Source organism: Neoarius graeffei, chromosome 12, assembly GCF_027579695.1.
Source record: "Neoarius graeffei isolate fNeoGra1 chromosome 12, fNeoGra1.pri, whole genome shotgun sequence".
In the NCBI taxonomy this organism is placed as follows: Eukaryota; Metazoa; Chordata; class Actinopteri; order Siluriformes; family Ariidae; genus Neoarius; species Neoarius graeffei.
In genome coordinates, this window is record NC_083580.1 from 3,894,201 (window position 1) to 3,917,491 (window position 23,291).

The following is a 23,291-nucleotide window of genomic DNA, read 5'->3' on the forward strand; positions in this document are numbered from 1 at the left end:
TACTCAAGCAGGAACTGTAATCCTAGCATGGAAATGACAGCTAATGTAGCACGGAGCATTTATACTGAAAAGCTTAACAGGGGCCAGCTGACGCATCTAAAGTGGAAACACAACTGAAGAGGAACCACGGGTCACTAAGTGCACTGAAGTGCTCTCGCTGGCTGGCGGACAACAGAACGCTAACGACGTTTAAAGGGCAGGTTGCTCTGAAGGCCTGAGGAGGGTGGAGGCATAAACACAGCTGGCCGGTTCCCAGTCCTGAACAGCTCAGCGTTTGTCCTACAGTGGCTTCATGAGATCTCAGACAGTTTAGAATACACCCACTGGCCACTTTATTAGGAATACCCCTACATCCACCTGCTGTTTTCTACAGTTCTCGAATCAGCCAATTCTTCAACATAAAAATCATACCAGATACAAATCAAGAGCTTCAGTTAGTTGATGTTCAAACATCAGAATGGGAAAACGATGATCTCAAAGTGTGACTCTTGAGTTTACACAGAATGGTGCGAAAAACAAAAAACATTGAGTGAGTGAGCGAGCGAGCGAGCGACAGTTCTGTGGGCGGAAACAAACGCCTTGTTGATAGAGGTCAGAGTTGACCAAATGGCCAGATGTGTTCAAGGTTTTTTGCCAGAAAGGATGTAGTAACTCATAATTGCTCTTTACAACCATAGTGAGCAGAAAAGCATCTCAGCATGCAACAGCAGAAGAACACGTTGGGTTCCACTCCTGCAGCCAAGAACAGGGATTTTAGAATCAACAACAACTTCCTATTAAAGTGGCCGGTGAATGTATGAGTAACAATATGAAAATTGTTCTTTGTAGTCCTTCTTCATCCATCCATCCATCCATCCATCCATCCATCCATCCATCCATCCATCCATCCAGTATCCGTAAGCACTTATCCTGTGCAGGGTCACAGTCAAGCTGGAGCCTATCCCAACTGACTACGGGCGAGAGGCGGGGTACACCCTGGACAAGTCACCAGGTCATCGCAGGGCTGACACACAGACAGACACAACCATTCACACTCACATTCACACCTACGGTCAATTTAGATGCAACATCTAAAATTGCACTGAACTTAAAAAAACAAAACATGTCTTAAATGCTACCACCACCACGCTTCGAATCTTTCAAAATGAGACTCTCCAGCTTGACCATGAGTGATTCTCACACCTACGGTCAATTTAGAGCCACCAATTAGCCTAACCTGCATGTCTTTGGACTGTGGGGGAAACCGGAGCACCTGGAAGAAACGCATGCAGACACGGGGAGAACATGCAAACTCCACACAAAAAGGCCCTCGTCGGCCTCTGGGCTTGAACCCAGAACCTTCTTGCTGTGAGGCAACAGTGCTAACCACTACACCACACCACCATGCCACCCAGTCCTTCTTCATCCTTGCAGAAAAGGTATAAAAACTACTTAGTACAGCTATACACAGTCGTCTTACAACTGGGACGGGATACAACTGAGCAACTGATGGTTACGGGCCCAGCGGTGGCGGGTGAGATACGAACTCCTGACCATACCTTGTTGGGTTCTTGAACAAAACCCTGTAACCCCATAACCAGGGGTGATGCATCACGGCTGATCCGGTACTCGGACACTAACTCTGCACTCGCATACGCACTAAATGATGCTTTCATCATCTTTGTAGCTTCCTGTCCAACCCACTGTGCATACCTGAAGACATGAACGTGCGCAAGGTTGGCTGACAACATCTAAAATTGCACCGAACTTAAAAAAAAAAAAAAAAGATACCATGTCTTAAATGCTACCACCACCATGCTTCGACTCTTTCGATACTCCGGTTTTAAAACAAGAGTCTCCAGTTTGAGCGTGATTGATTCTCGAGCTCATTTCCTTTCTCTCCCAGTCTTCATTTGTAGACACTTTGACGGATACACCGCCTGTCTCTCCGACACTAAATAATAATAATAATAATAATAATAATAATGAGATCTTTCAGTCTTCTCTCTCACACACTGCTTATTTCTTTCTCCCCACCACCTCCTGTTCTCCAAAGAGCCTAATTAACTGCCGTAGCCAGATAACGAGCTGTGGGAGCAGATGGGTGTCTGATGGGAGTAGGAGAGAAGACAGACGGCTCACCATCCTACTTTTAGAAAAAAAGGCACTCTCACCTTTCCTCCTTCTGCCTCTCTCTCTCGAGAATCCATCAGTCATTCAATCCTCAGTCTCATCTCCAAGCCCTGACAGAGAGGCTCCAAGGGGCCTCATTAAAACACTGGCTTCTGCATTCATATATGCATGTGTGTATCCGTGTTCATCTCAAGCAGCAGCACCCTCAGGGCTCCTCTATCCACGTCTACAGATGTCAAACAGATTTCACCTTTAAAGGCAAATTAACCCGTCTCGCATCCAAAGCGCACTAAAATGGACACGCCTCTGGCAGAATCTCGAAAGAACGAACCCAGACAGGAAGCGCAACTAAACGAGCAGTGAGAGCGAGAGCGATTCTCCATCCGGATCTACAGCTTTCCCCTCGATGACTTATGGACTTTACAGAAAGGTCATGACTAAGCTCTAAGGAGTAGGACGAGATTCCCTGTGTGAAAGCAAATGTCTGTCGGAAGTCTCCATCCACACCGAGAAAGATCATTTCCCCTGGTAGAAGATCAGTTTCCAATTCAACCAGCTAGCAGAAAAACTCAAGCACAAAAAGAAAACCATCAAAACCATCTGGTACGTTTGGCCCACCTGCTATTTAACACCTCCTCCACATAACTAGCACGAGCAGGACCTCCGTTTTTTTTTTTTCCGCAAAGAGACCGCTCTCCAACCCATGTGGCTTCTTGTGAGTTTGCAGGTCAAAAGTTGGCACAAAGTTTAGTTGGTGGTCAGTTTTTTAGCTTAACTGCGAGTTGACCTAGTGGTTAGCGTGTCCGTCTCTTGATCGGGAGATTGCGAGTTCTCATCATGGTCGAGTCATACCAAAGACCATCATAAAAATGGTACCTACTGTCATCTGACAAGGCACGCTGCAATCCAGATGCAAGCGGAAGTCAAACTATTGCAGTTACCAGAGGACACGCCCCCCCGTAACCCTAGCTGTATAGGCGAGAGGCCGAGGGCTATCGAAACAGAGATCGGCGCCACACTCGTACGCCTCAAACAGCTGGTTAGTACTGAGACAAGAGACTGCCTGCCTGGGAAGACCAGATTCTGGTGTGAGAGGGACTGACTTTTTTTTTGACAGTTTTTGAGCTTACATTTAAAAAAAAAAAAAAAAAAACGATGTTGAAAAATCCATTAAAGACGCTAGCAAAGGTGCTAACGTCACACACTTTGAACCCAAGACGATGCAAGCTTGTTCGTTTGCTGCGCTGAAGTGCCATTTTGTGCGATAATTCTGTTCACATTTTCACTTCTGGTTCACAAGTACCCCATGTGCATCTGCGATTCTTTTCAGAAACTTCGCAACCCAATAACCATCTTCACCATTAAGTCAGGACACCATTATGCACTGGTTCTAGTTTTATCATTAGATCAGAAAGGCGTGACTGTTCAAATGTTCACCTTGTAAGGCTCCCCGAAGAGCGGTGTACTCTCCTGGTACAGCTCCTTCTCCTGCAGGGCCTCCTGGTTCCTCCGCTCCCATTCTTTCCTCCGCAGGACATTCAGGTCTTCGCGTACGCTGTGTATACCATCCCGGGGGGAGAACAAACAAAACATGAACAGATGTTAAACCACAGAAGGTTTATGGAGAAGACAAGCAAGCTCCATTGAGATCTTTCATAACATATAGCGCATGTGTCGACTTCCCAACCTTTAAATCACACCTTGTCATGGTAAATTTATCATCTTAAATAATTAGCTAGCTATGAGGTAAAGAAAAGGTTTATATTAATACTCTTCAGGGTTTCCCATACATAGACCATTGTGTTGCGCAGCGCCACACAATGGATTCCTATCGCCACACAATCAGACTCGCGATTTTGAAAAAAAAAAAAATTCCGTTGCGTATCGTTCCGTTCATTCATAGTGCTCTTTCTTCTCATTCACACGTGCGTGCACACCCACACACAGACAGAGAGGCGTGTATACAGGCCTGCCGTTGCGCATATGACAGGTGTCACGGTCTGATCGTGCGCTGGTATAAATTTACCATGCGCAGACCGGTTTTTTCCCCCGGTCAACTTCCGGGAAGTCTAAATTTACCATTTCTTGCTGCGATTTTGTACCGAGCATTTCAACACATTTGTGGACTAACAGAACGCGAATTGTGATTACAATTGTGAGATTTGATTATCAGTAGACAAGCTGTTGAATATGGATGAGGAAACAATCATTTCCCAGTCACAGAATGAAGATCAGCAAAACACACAGTCCAAAGAGGCACGAGACCAGCGATTCGCCGTTTTCAAAAGAAAGATGACCCAATTCTGACTCGGTCCAATGACAGGAGTCTAATTATACCAGGTTGGTAAATTTGACAGAATAACTATATTATAATCATGATGAGTCTCACTCAAACAAATCAATATTCATCAAGATAAAGTGAAAATAATTCATTTGTGGATCAAGTACGAACGTAAATCCCATATCATACTGGGCTGGTAAATTCTGACTAGGCTCAATGTCAGCAGTCTAATAATACCAAGTTGGTAAATTTGAGAGAATAACTAAATTATTATAATCATGAGGAGTCTTAAGGCCTCTGCATGCTCTTGCGACAAGGCTTTCGCAGATAGCTTTTCGCAGACAGTTGTAATTTATCGTTGAGCGGGGAGTAATAGGCGTGCGCGATGTTATTCACCGCCACAACGCAAGGGGGCGCGAAGTCGCGAAATCGCTAGGAGTAGTTGGTGGGTGTGGTTAGTGGAGTGTTTATCCTCCGGTTACTTATAACGACTAGAACTGGAGTCGTATAGATGTACGTACTTCCTCACTTCCTCGATCAACCGCTCTTCGTGCTGCTCCATCTTCGCTCGTGTTTTTAAAAATGGCGGTCGTGAAAACAAACCAAACCGGGAAAGTAGGGAAGCGGAAGTGCGTGTACAGCAGATGTAGAGTGGATCAATCCGAGCCCTCTTGTCTGCGACGCTGTCTGCGAGGCTTCTGCGGTGGTCACAATTTTTGGGAGGTGCGCGCAGAGCGTCTGCGAGGGGGGGGGGGGGGGGGGGGGGGGGGCTATGCAGACACTGTCTGTGACGCTATCTGCGAGGACTGCGTTGTCAGCATAAATTGGCCTTTACTTAAACAAATCAATATTCATCAAGATAAAGTGTAAATAATTCAAGCATGAACATGAACATAAATCTCATATTAGGCTGGTAAATTCAGACTAGGCCCAATTATACCAAGTTGGTAAATTTATACTGTGGTAAGGTTAGACCGTGGCTGCTACACTATAAATTTACCTGGTAAATTCAGACTGGTGGTAAATTCAGACCATGACACTGGACTGCAAGTAGGCCTGTTGGCTAATTAAAAGTAACGCAGCCTTCCCGATTCGCCTCCGACCCCTTATTTTAAAAGGTAGCCTACGTCGTGCTCGTGATGAGCTTTATCATAGCCTTCTTGGCTTACAGGAAACGGACATCCCTGAGTCAGGCTATAAACCAATTTTGATGCATACAGTTAGCAGCTTGACGCGAGGAACCGGCCTTATTGCATTATCCCGTTTATCCCGCTTCAGCATTCATGCAAGTTATTAATAATGGCTTGACATTCACAATAAATAAGGATTTCCCACTAGCCTAAATAAAATGTTGTTATACTCGCGGGGATGCCTCGTTGATGCTATCTGAAGCATAAAATCTGAATATTTTAAGAAACAATGCGGTAGTTGAGAGAGGCTACTGTAGGATGCCCATAGGCTAATAATAACTTCGTATTTATTTGACTATTATAATTTCATTGACTCTCAATGTTTGCTGCTTTAACCCAGATGAGTATTGAAAAGTTTTTTCTGAATTGCGAGCGGGATTTCTCAGCTATGAATAGGGTAAGCACATAGAAATTCAGTATTCCTTTGTATATTTTTTTGATGTAATGGAAATTTTTAGTGCTTTGATGAAGAAAATGTACTTTTTTATCCATAGATTAAAACAGACCTCAGGAATAGGCTCCAAGGGGAACACCTGGAAGCCTGCTTACGAATCTCCATAAATGGTCCTGAACCCAATGACTTCCCTTACGATAGGGCACTTGAGTTTTTTTTCAGGAAGCCACGCAGAATTAAATGTTCTGATAGGGCATGCAGGCTTTGCACCAATTAGGGTAATGCTTTCTCATTATTGTTAGTTGCCTTGGTGTTACCTTAAGTGGTTTCTTACATCTAATTATGATATTTTATTATTATTTTGTTGTTACATTATACTATTTATTTCATTTTAGTATTGGTTGAGGTAAGTGTTGAGTTCAATATTTAAAATAAAAATCTCCAGCTTGTTTTTTGCAATTTATTCCTTGAATGTCAACTAAAGAATGATTGAAAGATTGCCACCAAAAAGGCAAAAAACTAAGGTAAAAAAACTTCAATTTTGGTGAGTAATTTTCATAAATTTAAAAGACAGGTTTTCCACCAACATCAAGCCCAGCAAACTAATGGCCTGCCCTGTAATGTAAAGTTGGGTCGAGGAATGAAACCAGGCAGGGTTCTGGGAAAAAACTGTTTTAGCTGTCTTCTCTTAAAGAACTTAAAAGAATTTAGATTGAACTGAATAATCTCAAATGCTTCTTGTAGCTTTAAAATAGTCCCAGCAGGTGACTCTGAAGAAAAATACTGTGTTTGAACACCGCCCGCTGTAAACACTTTGCATACACCCCAATGACCGACTCCACCGACCGCCACGACACCACCGCGCACGATTCCCTCATCGGCACAGTGGAGCACCACAAATTGCTACCTGGTCTATGGGAAACACTGCTCTTGTTTTAAAATTAGAACGTTATACCAACAAACAGGGACAAAAGTAGCATGTTGCAATCAAGAGACAAGAAAGAGAGAGGGTCGTGAGGGAACGACCGTTTATAGCTGCTATAACGTGAATAAGAACAGGAACTTTTTTCCCCCATGGACATTCCAAGATATCACGTTAAAAAAAAAAAAAAAGCCGACAACATGTCATTCGTTCATAAATAAAAAAAAATTGTTAGCTATGGCAAATTGCTCTACTATTGTTACACTACGTTATTTACAATGTTTTTGGTCAGGACACATTTTGCGATTGGCTGGAGGGGCAAATCAGCCTCAAGTCTGACAACAAGGAATCCGTTGCAGATTAATTGTTTTTAATGGACTCGTGTTACATAATTCGTTTAAAAAAAAAAAAAAGGGATTTTATGTACATGGTATACACACCATTTAAACCTCACCTCCCGCTGCAGGTCGTTTGTCCAGGTGCAAACTGGAACTCGAGCGTGAACTAAAACCTGCCCGAGTTAGTACCTCCATCCGTACCAACCGACACGCCTGAAAACGCAGATCACGTGACCATTCACGTGGCGGTATAAACAACTGATACGGATGCTGTTCATTTTCTTTTGGCTCACGTGATAGCCACGTGACGAATCAGGGAAGGACATGTCCCAATCAGGAAGCGAACGTTGGTGTCTGCGTCATCGTTTCCAAACTAAAACGTTTCCCTGTTTTTGGGGCTCAAAAACCCTGGAACAGTCTAGACACGCTGGCAGTTTACTCCGCCTACATAGACTGTCTTCGCCAGCTACTCGATCCCAGAAAAACAACCTTTCCTTTCGATGTTCAAGTGATTTATATTGTCTCCGCTGCCCATAATTTGCTGCAAATCCAATCATTCGACCACAAAACTGTCTTCGATTCGGGTTTGGCATGACCAAAAGCGACGCCATATTTGTTCATTGGTTGAGCCGGACCACGTGACCACACCGTAGCGCATGTACGGTAGTTATGTTACAGAGCCAGGCAGCGTACTACAGAGGGGAACTGAGAAAGCCAAGCGCACACACATCTGGAGGGAAATGTCATACAGATTTTGCAAGTATTTTACAGGGAAATGGTTAGTCATTTATTCACTGAGAATGCACCAGAAGGCCTGTACAGTTCAGTATTTTTTTTGGGGGGGGTTACTACTTTTTAGGCAGCTAATTCAGATTTTCTGGAGAACCCTGCGCTGGGCATAAACGCCACAAAAGTGATGTATTTTACAGGGATGAGAATGGGACATTTAAAAAAAAAAAAAAAAAAAAAAAAAACTCTGAAATGTCTGCCAACTTTCCCACACACATATACATACATTTTTATATTATATTATATTATATATATATATATATATATATATATATATATATATATATATAAAAATGTTTTCAAATTCAATGATGGTTTAAAGCATTTATAAACTTTAACAAATCCCTACATATATATATATATACACACACATACATATACATACACACACACACCGTATTTTTCGGACTATAAGTCGCACTTTTTTTCATGGTTCGGCTGGCCATGCGACTTATACTCCGGTGCGACGTATATATGTGGGGTTTTTTTCACCGCGAGTAATAACGATAGTAACAATTAGTAATAGGCTACTAATATTAGTTATTATAATAACAATAATATAGGCTATTAGTAATAACGATAGTGATAGTATTAAAGATAGTAGTAGATATTTAAAATAATCAGACTAGGCTACTTACAGGGCAAAGGGCGCGTTATCACTGCTCAGCTGTTCGTTTATTAAATAAACAATGCAGTCGCGCAGTAACCACGCGCCGCTTATCAGACAGAATCACAGATTCTATGGATAGAATAACCCTTCAAAAAAGTGCGACTTGTAGTCCGGTGCGACGTATATGTTTTTTTCGTCTTCATAATGCATTTTTTGGCTGATGCGACTTAAACTCCAGAGCGACGTATAGTCCGGAAAATTCGGTGTGTGTGTGTGTATGTATGTATGTATGTATGTATGTATGTATGTATATATATATATATATATATATATATAGATAGATAGATAGATAGATAGATAGACAGACATAGTGAGCGATAATGGAGGTAACCGTAACGATATATTAGATTCCTCCTGACTCTATATTTGACAATTTAAGTAAAACGTACCTTTGTGCTTTTTTGTTTTGATGTGCTCCTGGATGTTTCTAGCTCCTCTGTTTCCATAATTGATCATATCTGAGCACAGAATACACAGAACCTTTCCCGGCACGCCCACTTTTCGGATATGTTCCGTCAGGCACGTCGTCACAGTTTGTGTCCCTATCTGCACGGTAACGCTACTATCGAGCCATGCCCATCAGAAACAGTTCTTTATCCCGTTTGATTTATCGATTTCCCTGGCACGATCCTCATTTTTGCGGTCCAAAACTTTCGCCATATTGCCGGAGTAACTTTGAAAACGGAAATCGTCGTGAGTTGTCGTTAGCATAAACATTGAAGAAAGCAATGACGAGTTCCGTTATCACAGCTGCAACTAATTTTGCGATGAGCATTGCCGAAAGATGCTGGCGGGCGGGCGGTCGGTCGGTCCTGCCTGCTTGTGCCACCACAAGCCTCGCCTTGCACTGACCCCTACCCCCCCGAAATTTTCTCAACGGATTTACACGTTTCACAAAAATGACAATTTTCAGCAGGAAAAACTTGGAATTTCGCAGATCCGCGGAAAATTCTCATCCCTGATTTTAAAACTAAAATGTATGAACATGGACATAGCCTGAGGTCACTTTAAAGCTAGACCGCCTTTCAGATTTTCCAAGTGTAGATCATTAAAACAATTTTCCCGACACCGAATTATTTTTGTTTAGTGACAAAGCTACCAAATTCGAATCACAGGCTTCCAAGTTTTATTCGTTTTTTTTTTTTAAATACAACAATTGATGAATTTATCTCCACGTGGCTCTAAATTCTCCGCTATTTTTTCCTGCTTCACCATGACCCAATACAAGATACTACGTCATGCATCACGTGGTGGGCTTTCTCCATTCGCACAAGGCATTGTGGGATACAAATTTGAAACAGGAGAGAAAAATAGAGGACGTGAGTGTGCGAATGAAACGTGAAAGACCGACTACAGTAACGGAAAGAAAGCGAGAAAAAAAGACGTTATGTTCAATACGAAGGAAAGGAAACGCAGGACCAAACTAATAAATATGGGCGCTCAGCGAGCACCTCGGTGTGATCAGCTGTTCGTTTAGCGACAGAATGATGGAACTGTCAGTGCACGCTCAAAGGGAAACCTGCGCATGCGCACACACACACGGACTTCCTCTGTCTGCTTGACTGCGCGAAGCGAGCGATTTCATGCACATTATTTGCTTTAATCCCTTCAAATTAAATAACTTCCCAGCCACAGAATGGCCTGATATTTTGAGACATTACAGAAATAAACAATCACAATCGCCACATTTCAGACGGAACTAAATTTCACCGATTTTATGAAATCGAAAGGCCGTCTCGCTTTAAATGTTCTTTGAAAAAGTGAGCAAGAATTACGCAACAGAAATTTGTTCCCGCTATGCACTATCGGAAAATCGAATCCTGATGACGCAGTAAACTATCAGTACCCGAGAGCCGAGGATGCAAAATTGGTCGTGATCTCTGGTGGGAGGGGCATCGTGACTCCGTCCCCTGTCAATCAAAGCGATAACCAATCGTGTGTAGGTGTCTGTGAGCTCGTGTATGATGATCAATAATGCTTTTGTAAGGAAAAGCCAGGAAAGCCGGGCAGTGGATGGGAATTGAGAAAGAACTAAATTAGAAGAAAACCAAGATTTTTGCATGTACATTTCCACTCCTCACAATTTTTTTTTGCTTAAATACATTTATCATGAAACACAAATCATCCCCAACAGCAAACCAATCCAAAGCATCAATTTCCCTCTCACCATCGATCCATCAACACGTCTTTTCTTCTTTCTCACTGCACTCGCACTTTTTCCCCCCTTTATGAACGGTCTCCATTATTTAAAACCAGTTTCCCAGCTCACACCAAACCGGAGACCGGGTGCACGACGAACAGCACTGCATGTTAAACACAAAAGCAATCTGGAGGCGAAAAAATAATCAGCATGCTGAACCGTTCTGCTAAAGTGAGGAGACGTGATGCTCTGCTTGCTGTGTGCGATAAAAATGGCCATTTGGGAGTTTTGTTCAGCGAGATGGAGGACAATGGAAAAGGCTGATATTAGCTGCGTGACCTTTTGGTGAGTCAGTGTGTGTCACTGGACGTAACGGTGAAGAAATTACTCATGCTTCACAGACTGCCAAGTGCAATCTTTCCAGAGAAAACTCAACAGCGTGACGTGATTCCGACGAGGTCCGTGTGTAATTACTGCAGCCCTGAAAGAAGGGCGAGACGAGCGAGTGCGCGGGGGGGACCTCAGGAAAATAACTTGACTGAGTAAATAAGGACCATCTTGAACTCAAATTTGCACCATTTAGGTGTATATGGAATCAATTTTGTGCCAAAATGTTCATATAGCCTAATACTTTTGAAATATCAAACAAAAACGACAAATCAAAATACAAAAAAAAAAAAAAAAAGAGAAAAAGTCAATTTTTTTAGACTGGCAAACAAATTATTCGTGTAATCGTGCAAAATATCAGTCTATTACTCTTCAGAAACCTTTTATTTTTGTTCCGCGTCTTTCTCAGTTTTGCTTGACGCAATTTGTTTTGGTTGCGATTCCAGCTTTCTCGTTTGCGCTCCCTGACTTTTTGCTTGCAGTTTTGGCACAAACTTCACGTGTGGGTGGGCTGTCCAGGAATGCATTCCCATTGGCTAACTTGTGTTTGACTGACAGCTACGCTCAGCCATTCCCTACTCGGATTCTGGCGGACTGTTTGACGAGTGACCGATCCATTGACGGTAAACAAGGATGGAGTGGACTTCAGTGGCGACTATGATATTGAATTAATTAAACAAAGTGTAAATTCAATATCATAGTCGCCACTGAAGTCCACTCGATCCTTGTTTACCGTCAATGGATCGGTCACTCGTCAAACAGTCCGCCAGAATCTGAGTAGGGAATGGCTGAGCGTAGCTGTCAGTCAAACACAAGTTAGCCAATGGGAATGCATTCCTGGACAGCCCACCCACACGTCAAGTTTGTGCCAAAACTGCTAGCCTGGGCCCGCCCATCCTAAGTGTGACGCAACACGAGGGCCTGTTGCGAGCTTAGTCTGGCCAAGCAAGCTATCTCCAGCTCTTCCAAGCTCCCGAAAAATCGGGAGCCAATCAACTTTGAGCATCTCCAACGGCCCTGAGTAGAGGCGTGTTCAAGGCAGTGACGTAGTAGAACTGCGACCGGAAGCCATAGATTGTTTACAGAATCTATGCCGGAAGCGCTTCATTCACTAGAAACATTACAAACATGGAGCAAGTTCTCATTGAAAACGGAGCAAAGAGCAGCCCTGGAGGGATTTATTGAAAGGAAGGACGTTTTCGCCTTGCTCCCGACCGGCTTCGCTAAGAGTTTAATCTACCAGTTAGCCCCGTCGCGTCGCATACGTCAGAGGACAGAGTGATGTGATTGGTTTAAGCTTCGTCACAGCCTTTTCTGGCTTCGACCAGTAGCAAATTGAGGCATTTCAGGGAGGCGGGTCAACCACGCACTTTGGGAAACGGTTGGGCTTAATATCTTTGCCAGACCAAATGCTCGTAGAGCTTTGAAGTCGCGTTAGCCAGGCTACAAAACTGCAAGCAAAAAGTCAGGGAGCGCAAACGAGAAGCTGGAATCGCAACCAAAATAAATTACGTCAAACAAAACTGAGAAAGATGCGGAACAAAAATAAAAGGTTTCTGAAGAGTAACAGACTGATATTTTGCACGAATAATTTGTTTGCCAGTCTAAAAAAAATTGACTTTTTTCTTTTTTTGTATTTTGATTTGTCGTTTTTGTTTGATATTTCAAAAGTATTGTATGAACATTTTGGCAAAAAATTGATTCCATAGGTGTAAACCCTTTTCCAAAAGGTTTTAAGATAAAGATTCATCACGTCGCTTTACTGGACGAGCCGTCACCCACACTCACCCGAGCTCAGGTTCCAGATGAGATAAGATCTTTAGGGTGGAGAAGAGAAGACAGGTGTGATTAGATGAAGGGTCCGCAGAGGCTGCAGTAACACAACATGCAACATCTGGCCCTGAATTCTACAGCTGGCACCAGTCCAGACGCAGAGCACGGATTCGTTTAAACAGAAAACACAAACCGAGCACAGGCAGGATCTGGAAAAACAAAACCGAACGCACGCCTGCTTTTAAGCTCAGAACAGGTTTTCATAAACAGGGACAACGTGCAGAGTGGAACGATCATTTTACGAACAAGATTCCAAACTCATCGCAATTTTATTTCCAAATAAAATCCAAAACTCGGTTTATGCACGAGTTCTAAAAGCTGCACGACTCTCCGCAGTCACGTAAAGTGTTACGGCTTCGCGAGTTTTGTTTCCGATTTACTCGTTTAACTTAACTGTTGACAGAATATCAACAGAATCTCTTACAGCAGCACACTGAATTCTTGGCTTCTGACACCAAATTTAGTAACACTTCATATCATTTTAACATTGTGAAACGTCCGCAAAACAAAAATTAATAATTGATCACTTTTCTGAAGTACCGTATTTATCCTAATAAACGCACCCGGGCGCGATGCAAAACATGAAGGGGGAGCGTCAATTTCGACCCTTAAATGACAAAAATCGAACATGACAAAATCATCGGAATTTAAAACATTTATTTTGAAACACATGAAAATACAGTTATATGTCCAAAAAGTCAATTAAACAATGTCCAGCTCGCTTATAAGGATAACATTGGTAAGTAAACTATTTGTAGTGACGTCACAATTCACGTCATCGTCGATGTTTATGAGCTCACAAAACAAAATGTCGTCCTCAAAACGATCCTTCACCGCTAGTTTTAAGTTAAAGGTTGTAGAACTGGCAGAGCAGAAAGGCAAACACTTAGCTGCAAAAACATTTAATGTTCACCGTAAACGTGTACAAGAGTGGTGCAAACAAAAGGTACGTCTCCACCCGTATTGATATCCGCAGCAGAGTGAATGTCCGTATTTTATACTGTCCATATTTACTAATGCGATTTCCGGTAAAAAAAAAAAATCAGCGGTGAAATTGAACGTCTCTGTTGTGGTTTGTTGGATTTAAAGTTTGTTAAATGAAGAAAATGGTTGGTAAATACTATTCTAGCTCTGAAAATCGTGGAGGCGCGTCAAATAGGGAGGGCGCGTCTATAAGGATAAATACGGTAACTGCTATTTATTTTTTTCGTAGTCCGGTTTCCATCAAATCCTGTGCTCTGATTGGCTGGCGAGCGGGTCGGTATCCTGGTATGGACCCCAGTTACGGACCTCTGGCGACTCGCTCGTTCACAACAACAAACATAGTAGCAAATTTTGTCAACATTTATCTTTTTTTAATAAGATTTATTTATAAGGTTATCAAAAATCTTATAAATTTTTGCCAGCATTTCTCAGGAGAATAGCATTAATTTTACAGCATGGATAGCGATAACGACAGTGTTCACAATGAAAGCGAGTTTTACTACCCTGAGAAAGAAGAAATAAAAGAAAACATTTCAGGAGAAAGCTAAAAACCTCTAACTGTTGCTAACGCCGAGCAAAAACATGGTTGAATCCTGAATGACTCCTATTTGTATAAATAGGGGACTACATACCGTAGGTAGCGTTGCCACCATTCAGAAATGAAAATAAGGGACGCCCACCACGGCTCCTTGGGGCCATGACCACCACGGGCACGACTCCCATGGGGTGGGTGGCGTGCCCGCAGCAGTGGTATGTTTTATCTTGTAGGTGTTTTTAGTAAAGGGGTGATCAAGAAAGCAATTACTCATACTTTATTGCCAATGCTGTAAAAATGTATAATGTACAAGTGGGCAACAATGAACTTGTAAAATATAATCTAAAGATATTGAGAACTTAATATCACTGTAAATGTAAGTGCATAACGTAACTGTTCTTGGTGTAGGGACTCTGTGAACCTTGGGGACATTTTTACTTAGAGAGGAAAAAAAAGAATAAAAAACAACAAACATGTACGGTATGTCTGCTTATTCAAGAATGCAGAAAACAAGAAAGTGTAAAACATGACTCCTTCCCTCAACAGTCCTGAGTTCATCAGGAACTGTTGTTTGTCTTGTCTGTGCAGTAGACCAGATTTAAACAGTCAACAGAGTTCCCTCACTTCTTTTTCCAAGTGTACTTCTTGTTACTCCTTGCTGCACTGAGTAACTCTTTGTCGCCATTTTTAAAAGGCCCGGGTTTTTTGAGCAGCGCCGGTGTGTGTTGTCTGTCTCTAGGCAACCGTGACAGCGCCACACGCAGTGACGCAGGCAGCCGGGCACAGACGCACAGAGCGTGACACAGAGGGGAGGGGTTTGTGTCCTGGGTAGATCCCGCAACGGAGTATTTCCTGTTTTATTTTGTTCATTATTGTTAGATTTAACGTTGATGTGTGTGAGACAGACATGTGTATTGGACATTTATGAAAATACGGAACAAATCGCGTCCCGTATCAGTTCAATACAGGACACAAGATTTAATTGCCAAATAAAGGACGATTCCGTATTTTACAGGATGGGTGGCAAGCCTATACACAGGCGGCAAAATGTAGTTTTTTCCTGCCATGGAAGTGCACTTGTATACCGAGGAGGAAGCCATTTGCATTACAGCCGTGAATGAGGATTCAAAATGGCGGCTCGGCTCGGTTTTCCCTTTCGGGCGCTCTCGTTTTCTGTTAGAATTTGGTAAAGAAAAAAATAAATACATTATTTACCAAGTCAGTCCGTATGGTGAAATACCGTGACCTCGGCCTTGAATACTGACCTCGGCCCAGAGGGCCAGCTGGTAAATAACACACACAGGGAAATATAAATACGCCATTTTCGTATTTTCCATCCGGGACGTGGAGAACCAAAACTGGGACAGAAATCTCTACCTGTGACTCGTGAGGAAATTGATGAGTGAGTTGTTTTGATAAATTTGGGGACTTTGTGTTTGTGTCGATATAAGAAAAATAAAATCACACGTTGGCTTGAAGATATGAAGTTTATCTTCTCATGTTGAAAAAGTTGCATCACGGATCTGAGTGACAGATTTAAATAATATTGGCTGGTGTTGAGTGGTCTATCAGATATATTCCATTCAGCGAGCATGATACTGAACGAGTCGAAGACGAGTAGCTGAATGGAATATATTTGATAGACCACGAAAAAAGCCATTATTATTATTCATACACACTCTTCATATCAGCATTCTCGAAGGCAAACAGTAGCTTACTCGCGACTTGGTGCTGTTGGCGCGGCAATCCAGTTACCTTCCAGCTGGTGTAGTGTCAATGCAGGCCAATGCTGGCACAGTCAAGCCGAATATTATCATCATCATCATCATCATCATCCCCGTGTAATTTACTTCATTACTTTTAAAATCAACATCGACAGCTACACACAACAGAGCGACCTGGCAGCCAAAATTCTCTCAAGATCTTCCATTTTTAACAAAGCAAACCTGGCGGCCACGTTTACTTACAAACGTTCACAATCACTCACTAGCGCAGAAGTTTTACATCTCCGACATGTCTCTTTTCCAGTTTTTCAATGTCCGTTGGTATGCTTTTCTCTTGTAAATATGCATAAAGAATATCTAATCAAGTCTTGGTAGCCTTTTGGGTGTTCAGCGCATCTTTAGTTTCAGTTTTCAGTTTATTTATTTAGTGCTTAATTATAGCATCGCTAATCCTAGCAGTAGAACTGGATTAGCCTCGTCTTCGTGCTTTCCTGGGGAACAAAGAAATGATTTTGCACAAGTCAATATTTGTGTTCGCTTCAAATAAACATGGAAAACCGGACAGTTCTTGGAAGCGGCTCTGATTTCTGAGACGAGCTTTTCTCTTTCGGAGAAATCCAATTCACGTTCGATCTGGCTCGACTTGGACGAACCGCCGAGTTCTTGTTCTTGGAAAACATCGCCTCCGAGACGCCTGTGACCTCGGACTGCCATGGTAACCGGGGAACCGTCCTGGATCAGATGGAACACGTGCCGTGACAAAAAGTGTTGGTTAATCACGCCACATCACAGACTGAGGAACACATGGACTGATAAGAAAAGTTTGGAACATAACCCCCAACCTCCCCTCCCCCGCTACTCCACTTTCACCTTCCCAGACCCCTTCTCACACTCCCTCTCCTTTATTTACACTCCCTCTCTCTTGCATATTTCTCCCCCTTGTTGTAGCAGTCGAGCGGCAGGAGGCCATAACTTCAGCTGCAGCAGAAAAAAAACGACGCCAGGCCGGCAGGGTGCTGCGTCTCTCTCTCTCTCTCTCTCTCTCTCTCTGAGGACTGAACCACAGAAATCCTTCAAACTCTAAATCAGTACATCTCTCTGAATAACCAAATGGGCAAGCCCATGCAAATTTTAACCTTACGATGGAAAGAAAGGTGAATGGATGCACGTTTAAGTCGGGTCCGTGTTTAGCGTTTCACTGCCAGAAAATGTCCGAAGCCAACCTGGAGGTAGCAGGCTAGTTTAGCTACCAAGTAAGCTAACGTGTAAACCAACGCCATCATGTTGAGAGATCGATGCCCGATATTTTACTCCAAACGTAAATCGATTCCCAGTGAGCCGAGGTGGGAAAAGTACTGAAATTCTTGACACCGGTAAATATCCAAACTAAATAAGAACAAGAAATGCATCATGGCTTCGAATTCTTCTCTGTAAAGTATCAACTCTGTAGTATGAAAGAAAAGAGTCACAAAAGAGACAGACATCTGCCCTGATCCCTAATCACACAGGTTTCACTTCCTGATGAAAAACTGATGCGGCTTTCGCACAGGAACCAAAGAACGTGGGAAAACGTTAGCCAAGACCGTCTTCAGATCATTACACGAATGACAATTTTGTCGTGACGGAATATGAACATGGCAACGTTGAGGTGTGGCATCTGGGACAACCCACAACACCTTGATAAAGAAGTCTAAATCTGGCACGTCAGAATTTTGTAGTTTGACATCTCCTACGACGTGTTCCGTGATAGACAGTTCCTCTCTGACAACACGCAACGACATGAACGATGATTGGTCGGCGTCAAACCGGTCACATTTGAGCAATTCCAGCGTTATGGACGTGACACTTGAACTCAAAATGGCAACAAATGACCCAGTGCATGTTTTATTGTCTCTCAGTATTTAAACAGGTGTTGCATATTTTAAGGCTGTACCATACTGGAGAAGTGATAGAACAAGAACAATTCCCATAGTACATCTAGGGCATGCCAGAAAACGCCAATAAAAGATGCGTTATGGATGTGACAGAAAAAGTATCACTTTTCTTGGGTGACTGTACATTTTTATCAAACTCTGTGAAATCGTAAACCTAATGTCGAAATGGAGATATCCATTTGATAGAGGGGTCCAAGGTGAATATTAAAAAAATCTTTGTTTAAAATATTTTGTATTTCATGCAGAGTTTCGGAAGGAAAAGTCAGCGTTATGGATGTGACGAAATTCCGTTATGGATGTGACGCGTCTGAAATAGACATGGCATATGTTTAGAAAATCAGCAATTTAACCACCATAACCCTTTGAAAAACTCTCTAAATATCAGCTAAAACTATCAAAGTTCTTAAATAATATTTAGGATGGCTATTGTTTTGCTGTTTTGTGGATTTTAGCATGCATTTCTGTGGCTTGTGGCAATAATATAGAATTGTACATGATCAAAGTTGATTTTAGCTTGGGTTTTACATTATAAGAAAGAAAGACTGACAGTGACATATTAGGTTGGTTACAAATTGGTTCAACTTATTCACATCTGTAAAATACAGGCCTAGGTGAGATCTCTGGGAGTGGTTTTGATGTATTACATGTTGCTTTATTTTTGCATGGTGAGGTTGACATTTACATGGAATTGCCCATTTCCAGTCTCCTGACCAAGACATGGCAAGAACGTACCGTATGGCACCCTGATTGGCTAATCGAATACCCTGACCAACATGAAAGAAAAAACACGGTGTAGCCCGATCGCGGCATAAGGCTAAATACCGACATCGTTATTATTAATCTCTTAAACGTTAGCGAGAATAAAAACACCACTAACTGGTTTGATAAACAAACACAATGCTCACATTTGCGTTAATGCTTTCAGTTGGTGTAATACAAAATGTGACCACTTAAATTACAGTTCTCCGACGGCTTTAGTTAACATGCTACTCAAATTTCTTAAAATGGAAAAAAGCGTCAATTCGGCGTAGAGGACGGAGCAAAAAGATCACATCATAATTTAAGTATCTCCAGACTTTTTCACAAACACGTCATATCCATCATAACATGCAGCTCAAATTCTGAAAAAGTCCCACGAGGTTTTATTTGAAGGAAGGAGTCTCCAGGGTCAGCGCTTTGGAACAGCAAGTTTTCCGAAACAGGAAAATCTCCAGGACGGAGGAGTTTGTGGTTTCCTTGGTAACGTGACAAGCTGTGGTTTCTAAACCAACTCTACGTCCTTGACTGTTTGACCTGCTTCGAATGGGTCGTTTCATCTTATCCTGTCTTCTCGTTAAGCACGTACAGAGACATTACAAAGAAAAACAAAGCTGAGAAGGAATTAGCAGAGATTAACTTGTAACTCTGGCAAGCGTACGCAGCTACTACGGCTACTTCACTTTGCTAATCCAGTAAGGAAACGAAGATGAAGCGGGTAAATGGAACAAGCGATGGTGACATTGACTCGTGCGTTATTTTATTTGTGGTAGCCAGCCTTAGCTACTTATTGCTAAGGACAGGCTACACCCACAAACAACAACAACAACTCAGTACACGCCCACAAGTCAGAATTAAAAGCGCCACAAGAGGCTTATGACGTGCTCATACCTCCAACTTTTACATCACCTTTCCTTCAACAGCTGGGAGAAATCACAATGGTTACAGAGATGGTACAACAACCACCACCAGCAGCAGCAGCGTTACATAACACGATGAATAAAAACATAACACGTTCCTTTTAATCCATTTCTGTACTTCATGGAGTTTCGGTTGCTAGCTTTAATCAGGAATTCTTGCCAAGTGTTAATTCCTGAATAAATCCTCGATTCTATCCGCACGGTCACGCCTCACTCTGCGAACACTTCTACAGACAGCTGTTCAGTTCTGCAACGGATAAATCCAGGTGTGGATCAGTTCAAGGGTGATATTATACGGACATAAAAAAAAGATCCAAAATAAATCACACACAGATAGAAACGGAGTGAAGGATCGGAGATGGAATCGTGTGGGAAAAGAGACGAGACGATCGAGTCGGAAAGTTCAGTGAAGTGCAGCAGCGTGGAGGAATTTACATCGAGAAAAACAGCGCAATCAAACACGGACACGAGTTTCTGACAATTACTGAAAACAAGAGCATTCACCGGGAGAAAGGGAAAGGAAAGAGCAAGCATGATGGTGAAGGGGAGAAAGAAGGCAAGAAAGAAAGAAAGAAAGAAAGAAAGAGGGCAAGAAAGAAAGAAAGAAAGAGGGCAAGAAAGAGGGCAAGAAAGAAAGAGGGCAAGAAAGAGGGCAAGAAAGAAAGAGGGCAAGAAAGAAAGAGGGCAAGAAAGAAAGAAAGAGGGCAAGAAAGAAAGAGGGCAAGAAAGAAAGAGAGAAAGCAAGAAAGAAAGAGAGAAAGAAAGAAAGAAAGAGAGAAAGAAAGAAAGAAAGAAAGAAAGAAAGAAAGAAAGAAAGAAAGAAAGAAAGAAAGAAAGAAAGAAAGAAAGAAAGAAAGAAAGAAAGAAAGAAAGAAAGAAAGAAAGAAAGAAAAAGGGCAAGCAAGAAAGAAAGAAAGAGGGCAAGAAAGAAAGAAAGAAAGAAAGAAAGAAAGAAAAAGGGCAAGCAAGAAAGAAAGAAAGAGGGCAAGAAAGAAAGAAAGAGGGCAAGAAAGAAAGAAAGAGGGCAAGAAAGAAAGAAAGAAAGAAAGAAAAAGGGCAAGCAAGAAAGAAAGAAAGAGGGCAAGAAAGAAAGAAAGAAAGAGCAAGCAAGCAGGGCAAGAAAGAAAGAAAGAAAGAAAAGGGCAAGAAAGAAAGAAAGAAAGAAAAAGAAAGAAAGAGGGCAAGAAAGAAAGAAAGAAAGAAAGAAAGAAAGAAAGAGGGCAAGCAAGCAAGAAAGAAAAAGAAAGAAAGAAAAAGGGCAAGCAAGAAAGAAAGAAAGAGGGCAAGAAAGAAAGAAAGAAAGAAAGAAAGAAAGAAAGAAAGAAAGAAAGAAAGAAAGAAAAAGAGGGCAAGAAAGAAAGGGCAAGAAAGAAAGGGCAAGCAAGCAGGGCAAGAAAGAAAGAAGAGGACAAGAAAGAAAGAGGGCAAGAAAGAAAGAAAGAAAGAAAGAAAGAAAGAAAGAAAGAAAGAGGGCAAGAAAGAAAGAAAGAAAGAAAGAAAGAAAGAAAGAAAGAGGGCAAGAAAGAAAGAAAGAAAGAGGGCAAGAAAGAAAGAAAGAAAGAAAGAAAGAAAGAAAGAAAGAAAAAGAGGGCAAGAAAGAAAGGGCAAGAAAGAAAGGGCAAGCAAGCAGGGCAAGAAAGAAAGAAGAGGACAAGAAAGAAAGAGGGCAAGAAAGAAAGAAAGAAAGAAAGAAAGAAAGAAAGAAAGAAAGAGGGCAAGAAAGAAAGAAAGAAAGAAAGAAAGAGGGAAAGAAAGAAAGAAAGAAAGAAAGAAAGAAAGAAAGAAAGAAAGAAAGAAAGAAAGAAAGAAAGAAAGAAAGAAAGAAAGAAAGAAAAAGAGGGCAAGAAAGAAAGGGCAAGAAAGAAAGGGCAAGCAAGCAGGGCAAGAAAGAAAGAAGAGGACAAGAAAGAAAGAGGGCAAGAAAGAAAGAAAGAAAGAAAGAAAGAAAGAAAGAAAGAAAGAAAGAAAGAAAGAGGGCAAGAGGGCAAGAAAGAAAGAAAGAGGGCAAGAAAGAAAGAAAGAAAGAGGGCAAGAAAGAAAGAAAGAAAGAAAGAAAGAGGGCAAGAAAGAAAGAAAGAAAGAAAGAAAGAGCAAGCAAGAAAGAAAGAAAGAAAGAAAGAAAGAAAGAAAGAAAGAAAGAAAGAGCAAGCAAGCAGGGCAAGAAAGAAAGAAAGAAAGAAAGAAAGAAAGAAAGAAAGAAAGAGGGCAAGCAAGCAAGAAAGAAAGAGGGCAAGAAAGAGGGCAAGAAAGAAAGAAAGAAAGAAAGAAAGAAAGAAAGAAGGCAAGCAAGAAAGAAAGAAAAAGAGGGCAAGAAAGAAAGGGCAAGAAAGAAAGGGCAAGCAAGCAGGGCAAGAAAGAAAGAAGAGGACAAGAAAGAAAGAGGGCAAGAAAGAAAGAAAGAAAGAAAGAAAGAAAGAAAGAAAGAAAGAGGGCAAGAAAGAAAGAAAGAGGGCAAGAGAGAAAGAAAGAAAGAGCAAGCAAGCAGGGCAAGAAAGAAAGAAAGAAAGAAAGAAAGAGGGCAAGAGAGAAAGAAAGAAAGAGCAAGCAAGCAGGGCAAGAAAGAAAGAAAGAAAGAAAGAAAGAAAGAAAGAAAAGGGCAAGAAAGAAAGAAAGAGGGCAAGAAAGAAAGAAAGAGGGCAAGAAAGAAAGAGGGCAAGCAAGCAAGAAAGAAAGAGGGCAAGCAAGCAAGAAAGAAAGAGGGCAAGCAAGCAAGAAAAAGAGGGCAAGCAAGCAAGAAAGAAAGAGGGCAAGAAAGAGGGCAAGAAAGAAAGAAAGAAAAAGAGGGCAAGAAAGAGGGCAAGAAAGAAAGAAAGAAAGAAAGAAAGAAAGAGGGCAAGAAAGAAAGAAAAAGAAAGAAAAAGGGCAAGTAAGAAAGAAAGAAAAAGAAAGAAAGAAAAAGGGCAAGCAAGCAAGAAAGAAAGAAAGGGCAAGAAAGAAAGAAAGAAGGCAAGAAAGAAAGAAAGAAAGAAAGAAAGAAAGAAAGAAAGAAAAAGAGGGCAAGAAAGAGGCAAGAAAGAAAGAAAGAGGGCAAGAAAGAAGGCAAGAAAGAAGGCAAGAAAAAGGGCAAGAAAAAGGGCAAGAAAGAAAGAAGGCAAGAAAGAAAGAAGGCAAGAAAGAAAGAAAGAAAGAAAGAAAGAAAGAAAGAAAGAAAGAAAGAAAGAAAGAAAGAAAGAAAGAAAAAGAAAGAAGGCAAGAAAGAAAGAAAGAAAGAAAGAAAGAAAGAAAGAAAGAAAGAAAGAAAGAAAGAAAAAGGGCAAGCAAGAAAGAAAGAAAAAGGGCAAGCAAGCAAGAAAGAAAGAAAGAAAGAAAGATGGCAAGCAAGAAAGAAAGAAAAAGGGCAAGCAAGAAAGAAAGAGGGCAAGAAAGAAAGAAAGAAAGAGGG

General features: G+C 41.7%; 1 protein-coding gene across 1 annotated transcript in view; it reads right to left on the reverse strand.

Annotated features, from left to right (window-relative positions):
- The window catches only part of aff1 (AF4/FMR2 family, member 1), an 84,075-nt gene that overhangs the window by 46,055 nt on the left and 14,729 nt on the right, over positions 1-23,291 (reverse strand). Inside the window, 1 exon segment of the mRNA XM_060935370.1 lies at positions 3,550-3,667. Within this exon segment, the coding sequence (XP_060791353.1) occupies positions 3,550-3,667 (118 nt within the window).